Source organism: Schistocerca serialis, chromosome 9 (assembly GCF_023864345.2).
Source record: "Schistocerca serialis cubense isolate TAMUIC-IGC-003099 chromosome 9, iqSchSeri2.2, whole genome shotgun sequence".
Classification (NCBI taxonomy): domain Eukaryota; kingdom Metazoa; phylum Arthropoda; class Insecta; order Orthoptera; family Acrididae; genus Schistocerca; species Schistocerca serialis.
The window spans coordinates 123,177,705-123,191,118 of NC_064646.1; the positions used below are offsets into that span (position 1 = coordinate 123,177,705).

At 45.1% G+C, this 13,414-nt stretch overlaps 1 protein-coding gene across 1 annotated transcript in view; it reads left to right on the forward strand.

Moving 5' to 3' along the window:
- LOC126419412 (odorant receptor 43a-like) overlaps positions 1–10,289 on the forward strand; it is a 42,155-nt gene extending 31,866 nt beyond the window's left edge. The window contains exon 4 of the mRNA XM_050086601.1: positions 10,083–10,289. Within this exon, the coding sequence (XP_049942558.1) occupies positions 10,083–10,289 (207 nt within the window). The remainder of the gene's footprint in view (positions 1–10,082) is intronic.
- The last annotated feature ends 3,125 nt before the right edge of the window (positions 10,290–13,414 follow it).

Sequence of the window (13,414 nt, forward strand, 5' to 3'; positions counted from 1 at the left end):
GATTTCTCGAGAAGACCTGGTGCAGCACCCCCAAATCGCTCTTCCGAACCGTCCGCTGCCAGCACTTCAACGGACACAGGAAGGCGGGCCGATCTCCCGTCTCACGGCGTCGCAGCTCGCACCAGCCAGACTGATGTCGTGGGTTGACTCCTGTTGCTCTCGTGTCGACCGCAATGTCACTACCCTTTTCTATACGCCACGGCCCACTGGACTCACGTGGCAACCTCACATGTGCCGACGCTCAAGATGGACAAGTCATCTTGTGCGCGACCGACCAACCGATCGATCCAACCGCCAATGACCATTGCCTGAGCGAACTGGAGCAGACTGGCGGCCTAACGTGTAGACTCAGATGCAAGAACTAAGCCCCGACCGGGCGACCACTCGCTGAGTTCTCTTACTGGCAGTGTGGAAAGACTATCATTTTGCCGGCTTTAAAGGTTGGTCCAAACGACAGACATACTAGCACTCCGAACAACAGACAGACACTAACTGCCTAACAAATGCGGGCGAGAGACAGACTAGCAAGCTGGAAACGAGAGACTGACCCAGACTGCCCCCGTGGCGAGTTTTTTTTTCCCCTTTGCTGTATTTAGATTCCTCACCGGGTAGGGCTGGCAGCAGCATATGCGCTGCTCTGTGGCTGAAAGACATAGAACAAACAATAGAAGACAATTAAAAATACCAAAGGAGAAAAAATGGTGAAGATAGATAAAAAAGGGGGAACATCATGGAAGACAATAGACAAAAAAGGGGGCAACTTGAAAATGGAGAGAAAAACCCTAAAAAGGTAGCACACACAAAAAACCACACACTGGGACAATTAAAAGAAACAAGGCGCAGTATGACTGGAGCAGGAAGGTACCAATGGATGGTGCAGCCCATAACAAACACTGACAAAAACACGAAGTACATGGCCAGCACACAATTAAAATCACACCTCACGATGCACAGGAGAAACAGCACTAAACACAACACTGACGTGGCACAACGATCAAAACAGAGGATCTGCCAGGCCCAAGGAGAAGAGGGAGAAGGGAAGAAGGGAAGGAGGGGAAGAGAGGTGGGGAGATGGGCGGGGGGCGCACCAGAGAGGGCCTGGGAGGGAAGAGGGTAGGTGGGGACAGGGGCTCAGGGGGGAAGGAGGAAAATCCGCCCTAGGGAGAAAGAGGCGAGAGGAAAAAAGGTGGCCCTGGGGAGGAGGGGGAACAAGGCCAGGATATACTTGGAAGGAAGGGTATATTTCACAGCTAAGTTCATCATCCGGGAGGGGGAGGTGCTGGAAATTGCCCTGATGAAGGAGATGGGGGGTGTGGAGGTGGAGAGAGGGAGTGATACAGCGATAGAGGCGCGGCAGCAGGCGGGGAATGGAGAGGAAAGAGGAAACCAGGGGGTGAGGGGGATCACGCCTGCAGACAATGTAATGGATGCGAAAATGTTGGAGTAACAGGAGGAGGAGGGGGAAGGGGATGAGTTCATACAGAAGCCGTGTGTGGGAAGGAAGGCGGATAAGGAAGGCAAGGTGGAGTGCATGGCGTTCAAGGATTTGGAGGTCTTTGTAAAAGTGGGTGGGTGTGGAGATCCAGGCAATGCTGGCATAGCAGAGGATAGGATGGATGAGGGATTTCTAGGTGTGTAGGATGGTGGAAGGATGCAATCCCCATGTCCTGCCAGACAGGAGTTTCAGCAGGTGGAGGCGGGAATGGGCTTTCTGCTGAATGGTCTGAAGGTAAGGGGTCCAGGTGAGGTGACGGTCGATGGTGAGGCCAAGGTATCTCAGGGTAGGGGTGAGTTGGATGGGATGACTATAAAGGGTGAGGTAGCAATCATGGAGACAGAAGGAGTTGGTGGTGCAGCCTATGATGATTGCCTGGGTTTTGGAGGGGTTGAGACGGAGGAACCACTGGTTACACCAAGTGGTGAACTGGTTAAGGTGGGTTTGGAAGGTGCATTGGGACTGTTGCAGGGTAGAATAGAGAGCCAGTAAGGCAGTGTCATCAGCATACTGGAGAAGGTGGACAGGTGGGGGTGGTTTGGGCATATCAGCCATCTACAAGAGATAAAGGAGAGGACAGAGCCCTGGGGGACACCAGCAGTTGGATAAAAGATATGGGAGTTGGTGTTGTGGAGGGTGACATAGGAAAGACTGCGTGGGAGGAAGGAAGCGACCAGATGGACAAAATTGATAGGCAGGGTGTAGGTTTGGAGTTTAAAGAGGAGACCGGGATGCCATACATGGTCATAAGCATTTTGGAGGTCGAAGGAAACAAAGATGGTGGAGCGACGGGAGTTGAGCTGGAGGGAGAGAAGGTGAATGAGGTTAAGGAGTTGGTCTTCAGTGGAGAAGGAGGGTTGGAAGCCATACTGGGTAAGGGGGAGGAGGTGGTGTTGATTAAGGTGCTGATGGATACAGCAGGAGAGGATGGATTCGAAGACCTTACTGAAGACAGAGGTGAGGCAGATGGGACGATAGGAAGAGGCGGCAGAAGGGGGTTTGTTGGGTTTGAGGAATAAGAGGACGTGGGAAGTCTTCCACAGGTCAGGGTAAAAGCCAGTAGAGAGGATGATGTTATATAGATGGGCAAGGACAGTCAGGAAGGAAGAGGAGCTTTCTCTAAGGTGGCGGTAGGTGACACAGTCGTGACCAGGGGCCGTGTTGCGTTTGGACCGGAGGATAAGTTTAATGTCTTGTGCTGTGATTGGAGTGTTTATGTCAGAGGGGGCAACTGCCCCATGTACTGGAGACTAGGAGCAAGTGGAGCGACCGAGGTTTCGGCACATTCCATGGTGGTGGGAAAAAAATTAAAGTGGGGATCATATGGGATGGAGAAGACCTCGAAAAGGTGGGAAGCAATGTGGTTGGCCTTGCTGAGGATGTCAGGAAGGGGGTGGTCGTTACGGAGAAGGGGGTAGTGGGGAGTGGAATGGGAACCAGTAAGGCGATGGGAGGGGAACCAGTACTTGGAGGAGTTGATAGGGAGGGTGGCGTTGAGTCGTGTGCAGGTCTGTTGCTGTAATAAGGTTCCGTACGTGTCGCTGTATTTGCCGGTGGCGTTGGAGTGAATCCCTGTCACGAGTGTGCAAGAAGGAGCGATAGAGGCGACGGGATTCACGGAGGAGGAGGACAGCTTGTGCAGGGAGACCCTGGCGAGCTCATAGCGCCCCTTAAATGCACGTGAACAGGCAACCTTTCCCTTTCCCACCAGAGGGAGACACCAAAGCTGCGATTGCCACAGCGGCGCCACCAGCAGAAATGGAGGGCGACTGCTTCACACTACGCGCTGTGGCGCGCTCTTCAAAACAGCAATTTTTACCACGGCTCAACTACATCTTAGACACTTTGATTCTCTTCTCTTCTGGATTTCCCACTATCCATAATGCACTACCATACGATAGTGTGCTAAAATCATACATTCTCAGATATATCACGCTGTAATTTTTGTCAAAGCTGCAGTCTATGGTCGCTTGACAGTGTAAAAAATTCAAACTTCTCAGTCAATGTAATCAAGAAATATTTCCATTCATGCCATACACGTATTTTGATAATCACAAACTCACTCGTCAAAACCTGAAGATGAAATGTCCATATAAATAGTTAAATTTGTACAGAACACGCATTGTCTAGAGATGCGACTGGAGCGGAGACTCTTACAACTGCAGGATACCCAAGGATGGAGTATACTGGTGTAATCCATCTGCCACTCTGTTCTGTAATGAAGAAGCGTAAGATTTATACGAGTTAAATGTCACAGTTCCACTAATGATGAAGGCCATTTGGCAATCTGTGCTGTAATGAAGTAGCGTTATATTTATTCGAATTATTTCGAGTTACGTGTTATAGTTCCGTGAAGCATGCAATACGGCGGTAAATGCCAATTGGCGCTGTCTGCTGTAATGAAGGAGCATTACATTTAGTTAGATGTTACAATTCTGCGAGGCGTGGAGTACGATGGCGAATCGCCAGCCTTCAGTCGGAGATTTAATGAAGACTTCTTAATTCAGACTTCTCAGTCGTGCGAGGTGAAGCAATGGCTTCCGGGATGTGCCATATCATTTGGAATACTGGTGCTCCGGCTGTTTGTCAGTCTGACTCCCTATGTAGCTCTGTGGCTTGAGTTGATATTGTGATGGCTGGAGAAAATTTAAGGAAATTATTTTTGCCAATGATGTCTTTCTGTGGCGCAACACCTCAGAGCACGAGTATCATCCATACTTGTCGAGTTTTCTTTTTTTTTTCTCCGTTGATGTAGTGTCATATTGCAGTTGCCAAAATGTATAGATTAATTTCCCGTAGCTGATCTTCACAGATGCGTAAAGTTTTGTAAATAATATCATGGTCACCTTTGAGTGTAAAGTTGTTTATTTGTACAACCCACTATTGCAATTTCGATCGTGTGGCCATTATGTAGTGGTACAACTGCGCTTTAGCACATGTCGAAACTTAAAAACGTTTGGCCTGATTGCAGGTCGTCATAACATCTCTGTGTTGGCTCTTTAATATTACCGTTGTTAATATCTTTTACATAGATCACAAACTGGGGTGCACTGTTTCGCAAGTTCTATTGTCGGTAGACTTCCATTGCATCTGAAAAGGACATAAACATCATGTTTCAAATCTAAGTTGAAAGTGTTCGTTACGGCACACAAATTTCATTTTACTGCAATCTACGCGTGATCATTCAATTATACATGTTCCATAGGTATCCCAAATACAATTAAGTGAAATTGTGCACCATTTCGTATGACCTCGTTATAGACAGGATGTTCAACGGCAAACTTTCTTCTCGTCTCGCAGATATGTTCCCTTGTGTCAGTGACATGTCTGATACCATGAACAGTTTTCTTGGTATATACAGTATGTAATGAGTGTAAGGGCAGATATTTCTATTGGTAACATTTTAAAGAACATAGTTCTTATTATAGGAAACAGTGATCTATAATTATTAAAATAAAGTGGAAGCAGTCTTGATCGTATAATTTTTTTTAATATGGTGACCGGTTTCGATCTTATTATAAGATCATTTTCAGACCATAGATATCTGCCGGTGGCGGTGATGGATGGTAACCCTCTTGCTTGTGGCTGGTGGTGAACTGCGTAAAACTGAAACTAAGTACTACTATAGTACTTACTAAGTAATACTATATTATTCAAAGAACTGTGACTGACGCTCGAGCAACAGGGACTTACATGCATTGAGAATAGAAAATAGTGCATTGAGAATGGCTAGCTACTAGCCGAAATCTGGATTTGCGCAATAAAATCTGAAAAAAGGACGACTGATTGCTGAACTCTATGATTTGTGTCACATGACAGTCGCTGTGTGCACCCAGTTTTCGAAATGAAGATAACCTGATAATAATTATAGCTACTATTATACCAATTACAGTCCTGTAAATAATCTTAAAAACTGACACTGTTTACAATATTGACTAAAGAGAAAATGAAATCACGATGTAGTGCAACATTAATCTAAAAAATAATCGTAATGACAGACGTTATTGGTCACGACTGTTATTTTGGATAGTTTCCTGTTCCTTCAGAGGTATCCGCATGTCACGCTCAGTGACGTGTGCATCTGTCGTTCGTGCGAAGAGAATAGCAAATTGTCTTCTAGTCACATGGTATGACGTTTCCCGTGGTTTCTCGAAATGAGAGGAGTTTTAGGGTGTAGCATCTGCCAGTTTTTTCCAGTATAACTAGTGTTAAGCATTTAATGTTATGACGAAGCCAAGTCGTTAACCTCTAACTGAATGATCTTCCGTCTGTTGTTGGAGTTTTCGTGGCGTTGAGCTTAGTCTTAGTTGCGGCCGTGGCGACAATCATTACACTCTTTAGCGATGTGCAGGGTTGAGATAAAGTAAATGCTCTTCATATACCGGATGGCTACAATTAAAGTTTAGCTATTCACGGAGGCCCATTGTGGGCTGTAAGTATCGTTTGGTACTGGAACTTGGTAGACATGCTAATGCAACAATGACGAACCGATTTAAATTGGAAAAAATAGTTCCAGGTTTTGCTACCAGTTGCAAATCTGGAGCTATACAATGTTTATATGAAGGTATTAAAACCACGCAGTCATTTGACAAAACGCATCACCAGTGAACAGTATAGCAATGGAGATGGGAGATTTTGCATTGTTGGTGAAACTCTTTTATATGAAAGGTACCAATTATAATGCTGCATTGAGAGAGTATCGCCGACTGAAAAGTCTGAGGAGAGCTCTAGTATCATTAATTGGTTTAAACGAGACGATTCTGAAATTCGAAAAGACGGGTGAGTTTGGTGTAGCACATGGAAGAGGAAGCCTTCCTATCCCGCTGGAAGTTATTGACAGGTTTGCTTTCTGTACCTGACAATGCAGCACATGCCTCGGATAGTGGTAGTCAGGCAGTGTCACGAGAGTTGCCCACCTATGGTCAACAGTACGGAAACTTTGCGGTTTATTTTATACCGATATACATAGAAGACCCAGGCCGTGCGGCAAATGGAACCTTGAGATCTACAGCAATGTTTTGAATTCGCTCTTCAGCTTCTGGCACGGATCGAAGTTGGTGACATGCTGTCGGGAAATGTTCTATGGATTGCCGCGCTGTATTCTATAGAGTGACGGGACACATTTTACACTTCTGGGTGCAGTGAAGCATTTGGCCACCATGGGGTCATTTTCCGCGAGAACTGGCTATTCGCAACACCCACTCAGGGATGTCGCATCAACCCACAGTGTCTCGGAAATTTTGCAGAGTTTCATGATCTCTTAGTTGTGGTAGGATGGTGGGGTGAGTAACATGTACTGCTTCTGACCGCACTTAGGGTAAAACATTTTGTTTGAGATTCTAATCACATATTTCGTTTTATAATATAGATAATCAAGGAAGCAATTAAGTTCAGTTATCAAGGGAATTACGCGGCTAAATTTGTCTTGCGTCACGTTTATAGGTTTTCAGCTTAGCTTTTGGAAGCGCGACATGTTTTCATTATTCACCGACGCTGGGATTTCTCCAATGTGCTCTAGAGGTTTCCTTGGGCAGAGTGAACTGTCACAAGCCAGGTCTGGCGGTAACAGCTCGCTATTCGTAGCAATTATCAGGAGTTTCTTTTATTAGTGAACTTACCTTGCTGTGACTTCCCTTCCAGCTGTAGCGAGTGTTTGATTTTTAATACAATCACAAGAAAAAGTTTGTCCGAGCGTTCGGTGACGCGACCCTTTGCTGACAGAACTGTGTCCAGAGAGTTTGTTAAGAAATCAACGCTCGTAATAAACAATAACATTAAAATGATTTTTCATTTGTTAAATGATTACTGATACTCGAGTAGAGAATGCTTCGTGTGAATAAATGTTCTTTTTCACGGAGTGTAGTTCACTGGTCTTTTCACCTATGTGCATTCCACAACTCCTTTCCATATCCTGGGACTAGCGAGAATATGAGTCCTCCTTGCGAACTGTCTTTTTAAATCATTAATGAAATTAATTCCCTAATCAGTCGTGTAGAAGTCGTATAGTCACATTCTGTTGCGCATTGTAGACAAATCAGTGGAAGAAATCTCATTATGTTGTCTTACTGACTTCAGGCTGCATTGCACTCGTCGGAACTTTCCAAAAGAGAGAGACTGTCTGCTCTTGATAACAAGCACAGTAGCTTAAGAAATTTATTACATATTGCGAAAGATTTGTCTCGTATTTTCAGTAGTTCAGAATGAAAGAGATAGCTTCAGTGTGTAAAGTTAATCTGACTGAAAGAACATCGGGCATTATTTCACTTGATTAACAGTTAGTCCTATAGACACAACGCAGCGATCTGCTGAGTAAAACTTTCCAAATCGCTAATGGCAAAAGACAATCAAAGTAGTCAAAGAAAGATGTCATCAAGTTCACAGTTGGTAATTATTTTTTATACAGTAAAATATAACACAATAATGGAACCATCATAGTGGCATATAGTGACAGAATATAAGGAACGATAAAAAATTTTCCGTTCGAAAGTCGTACAGTCCAGAATTAGTGTGCAAATCAAGCAAAATCGCCGCTAGCATTGAGACAACCATCCCCCCGACGCACCAGTTCCAAGATACCCGTGTTGTAAAATACTGAGTCCTGCAAGGGGAAGAAGTCCTTAACTGCCCGCTGTACATCCTCGTCCGACAGGAATCGTCGACGCTTCAAGACCGTTTCTAAAGGGCCGAATGCTTCATAATCGCATGGGCGGACATTAGGAATAAACAGCGGGTGCTCGAGTGTCTCCCATTTGAGTTGGCATAACTTCGGTGTTGCGATATTTCCGATATTGTTCAAAATGGTTCAAATGGCTCTGAGCACTATGCGACTTAACTTCTGAGGTCATCAGTCGCCTAGAACGTAGAACTAATTAAACCTAACTAACCTAAGGACATCACACACATCCATGCCCAAGGCAGGATTCGAACTTGCGGCCGTAGCGGTCGCTCGGTTCCAGACTGTAGCGCCTAGAACCGCACTGCCACTCCGGCCGGCTCCGATATGGGGAAGCGCGTTATCTTGGAGCACCGTGGAACTTGGTGCACCATTCCACAACGGTAGTTTCCGACAGACATGCAACGCCATACACGTTCTTCAATCTCCGATGGGTATCCTCAAGTGTTCTTCCATCAGGGAGCAAGAAAACAGTAAGAAGACGTTGGTCTTGTTTGGACGCATTTGACAATAACAGCCATTTTTCACGTTTCCACATTTATCGCATGAAGTTGGAAAGTCATTAATGCCGCACTAATCTCTTTCCAACACGTCGACACGTCGATACTTGTACGAGAGTTGTCCAGAAAGTAAGTTCCGGTCGGTCGCTAAATGGATATCACAGAGAAATTCAACATTTTATTTGCAAGAGTTAGCTACACTTTCCAGATACTTCTCTACATAGTCGCCGCTCCGACTTAGATTCTTGTTATACCAAATTTCCAACAACATCGTCATAGAAGGCCGCCGCCTGTGCTTTACGACAATTCTCTACGCTGGTCTACAGCGCGTAGCCTGCGCCCAAGTGTAGTCTTTGTATCCATTGTTTCATGTGTACAGAGATGATACTCAGGACGAGGCAATTAGGGCTTTGTTGTGGATGATCGAACACTTCCCATCGAAAAGGCTGCAGGAGCGTCTTCACTGCCCCTGCGGAGTGGAGCTGAGAATTGCCATAAAGAAGAAAGTGCGTGGCAGCTGTGTTAAGTGGGCTGCATTCATTAAGGCGAAGCCTCTCAGCGGGCCCTCCTACTTGGCGGGAGACATCGTTGTCCAAGGCACGTTTACTCGCTCACAGTGCTCTCATAACTGAAAAGAGCATCTTGATGCGATCGACGGTCATACTTAAGACACTACCCGACACATCTGTGCAAAGCTTCTTCGAGTTTTCACTGTGGTGTCCATTTCGCGACCGATCGGAACTTACTTTCTGGAGGCCGGCCGGAGTGGCCGTGCGGTTCTGGGCGCTACAATCTGGAGCCGAGCGACCGCTACTGTCGCAGGTTAGAATCCTGCCTCGGGCATGGCTGTGTGTGATGTCCTTAGGTTAGTTAGGTTTAATTAGTTCTAAGTTCTAGGTGACTGATAACCTCAGAAGTTAAGTCGCATAGTGCTCAGAGCCATTTGAACCATTTACTTTCTGAAGAAACCTCGTATACCAGCATGGGAGTCGCTCCGTGCTGCATATACGCTGCAGCAACGTCCTCATACGAAAAATTTTTGAGCGCCTCTCATAACTTCTCACTAGCCCTTAAACCAGCACAGTCGGCTACATACACAATCTACCTACGATGATTACTGGAAGACTATCACATCATATGCAAGGTAGATACAGTTCCCTTCCACCAAACAGCGCAAAACACGTTCGGGAGTTCACAACAGGGAAGATGAATGATTTCTTAGCGAAGTTACAAACATGTAAGTCTTTAAGCTAAAAGTTTAAGCACTATTTTCGAATGGCGACAATGACTAAGAGACTGCACAAGACGCGCGACAAGGATACTAGAGTTCCTTGAGAGAAATGCCGTTATCCCATAACCTTAGATTACATGTCGTTTTACAACGCAGGAATAGCCAGGAAGCGTTCTGCTGCAGGGCCAGGCGGTGTCGGCGGCCGCGTACGACAGCTCGTGGCTGGCAGGCAGCAGCCGCTTCAGGCGCGCCCTCCGCATCCTCATGTGCCGCGCCGAGAAGCTGTTGGTGCTCACTGCGGGACACCTCTACCCCATCAACAAGCCTGCCTTCCTCTCGGTGAGCAGCCCAAGTATTCTGCTGGCGACCTTCCCGCTCCATCTCTGCTAGACATAGTGGAAACACTAAAAACAAAACACGTTGCTACACCAAATATTTATTTACTTCTTGCTTATTTAGACTGACCAAATTAAGGACTTAAGGCTCTCTCTTACTTCCGACGAGGAGCAGCACGTACAAAAAACTAATACGTGGCAACAACAATAACAGTAATTTGCATTATTAATAAAAATACTAATTTGCAGTAATAAAATGGTTCAAATGGCTCTGAGCACTATGCGACTTAACTTCTGAGGTCATCTGTCCACTGGGACTTAGAACTACTTAAACCTAACTAACCTAAGGACATCACACAAATCCATCTCGGCCACCTCGGTCGGTCAGTAATAATAATAGTAACACCAATAATGATGATAAAATAATGGAGGCATTAAGAATGATATCAGTTATTAGATAACAGACTCAATAACAAGAAACTGCTTTATTAACAAAAAATAATAATTTACGATAATAATAACAATAATAATAGTAACACTAATAATAATAACACAATAATGGAGAAATTAAGGGTGATAATGATTAGTTTGGTGCTTTTGAAGCCTTGTTTCGTATTAGAAGAAGTGGAAGGGGTAATGAAAGAGGACAGGATTGAAACGAACGTAACAGTAGCTGCTAGGAAAGAATTTCGGTAGAGAACTCTGTAGACCAGGGGAGGGAAAAGTGGTGGGTGATGCATGGTTGATGAGAGGAAGCTGCAAGAAGAGACAGCGGTTGTGATAGAAGGTGGGTCGTTAGCTGTCTTTTGAAGTTAGAAAGAATTTCAGTTTCTGTAATATTCTGAGGAAGATTGTTCTAAAATCGGGTTCCTGACACGTAATATAATTTAGAGAACGTGGCAGTGTTTTTAGCGGTACAGACAGGATTTTACGTTGTTGGGAACGAGTATTGTTGCTGTGCTGTTCAGATGGTAGCGTAAGGGTTGAAGATAAATAGGAAGGAAGGAAGGAGTGGAATGATTGGGAAGACGATGCAAGAAATACGGGGTATGGAAATGGAAATGCCGTGTGGCTAGGGCCTCCCGTCTGCTAGACCGTTCGCCTGGTAGAAGTCTTTCGAGTTGACGTCACTTCGGCGACTTACGCGCCGATGTGGATGAAATGATGATGATAAGGACAACACAACACACAGTCCCCGAGCGGAGAAAATCTCCGATCCAGCCGGGAATCGAAACCAGGCCGTGAGGCATGACATTCCGTCGCGCTAACAGGGGCAGCCAATACAGGGTATGATAATCTCTACTCTTGTCGACTCTTAGCCATGATAATTGTCCGTGGGCAGCAATGATATGGTCGAAATAGTGTACATCACAAATGTATCGCACAAATTGCCAATTCTAGCCGGAGTGAACAGTCATACGAAAGTCCTTGAAGAATGCGATCACCATAATCAACGATGGGGAGTCTTCATAACCCCACAAGTTGCTTTGTAAGCTCGAGAGGAAATACTTTTTTTTATATTTCTGTAATGAATGAAGTGACGCTGACACCTTGTTAAAGGCAGCACTTGCGTGTTCAGTCCAGTTTAGGTGATGGTCCAAAATTATTCCCATATACTTTGCAGAAGATGAAAAGGTGATTTCTGTGCTGTTTTGGAGTAATAAGTTTTTTGGTGAGCGACTAAGATTGCTTGCGTATTAGATGGACTATGTTTCAAACCTTTGTCCGTGCCAAAGCTGATAAAGCAAGTAAGTCAGCATTTATGTTGGTCTTGCACTTAGGAGGTATAACTGAAGGTCACCAGCATATCAATGATATTTCCAGTGGAAGATAATAGTCGACACATCATTAACATATAATGAGAAAAGTTATCCGCGCAATACTGTTCCTTGTGGAACCCGTAATACTTCTATTTCCCTGTCTTCTTTGTCCCGCTCATTTCACACGGGTGGCGGCATGTAAAGTATGAGTGGAACCGTTGTACAGCACTCGAAGAAAAGTTTTGACTTTTGAGTTTAGCGAGTAGAATATTGAAGTTGACGTTGTTGAAGGCTTTGCTGAAATTCAAGAAGCACTTTACATTCGCTTCTTGTTCGTCCACAGCTTGTTTCAGTTCGTTAGTCACTTTTATAACAGCAGTCGTCGCGATGCGAATTATCCGGAAAACAGATTGTTATTCATCCAGAAGGTTATTTGATTTTAAGTAAGTGGTTAGTTCATCGTGACCTGTGTATTCTAAAGCCTGAGATAATGCTAGCACAATGCAAATGGCCTGTAATCAGTAACTTCTTTGGCAATTTTCATTTTTGGGCAGAGGTTTTGTGAGACCGTTTTTACCGACCATTGGGGAGATTCTGGACGTCAGATAACGGATAAGAATACACGTTCTTATGGGTGGTAATGGATCGGCGAGGAAACTGACCATTTGTCTTGTAATATTGTCGTGTCTTACAGCTGCAGAACGAAATCGCGCAGTTGACTTCCTGACTTCGCAAAGACCTACCGGCTGCAGAAAAAAAAATCGTTTCTGTCGACCACAGACACATCAGGGGATTCGCGTTCTTGAGCGTTGTTCAAGTAGATATGTAAGCGTGGCGAAGTACTTATTCAGCTCCTCAATAGGAACGAGAGGTTCAACTGGAGGTTTGAAGTTTCCTTATTTCTAGCGCTCGTTTATTTTCCTACAAGACGGAAGGCCTGTGAAAGTCGATTGGATTGTGTAAAAATTGGACAGTGTAAAAATTATGACTTTGTGCAGGCACTGATCACCAAGCAGTTGAGCGCCTCACAAACCAAACATCACCATCATCATCACCATCATCATCATAATCATCTAATCAGCCTACGCATTAGACAGTAATTTCCTAGTCAGGATGCTGCTAGTCTCAGGAAAATAGTGTGGGATGACAGAATGTTGCGGCGAGTCCATCACTTTCCTCGGATTGCAAGCGCAAATGTGAACGTATTACGTTGTGTTTGGTGCACAGCACGACAGTCCTTTCTTGTGGTGGTCAGATGCGGTCGACCGGAATCTTGACGACCAGTATGCTCGCCTTCACATCCCCACGCAATCCAACACTGGGCCAATGTCCCAACCAAGTGCCCGCAAATCTGGGTGTTTCACGATTCCGCCAACAAACCTGAGGACCTCTTCAAACGCTGCCATGTGTTGATAACGCC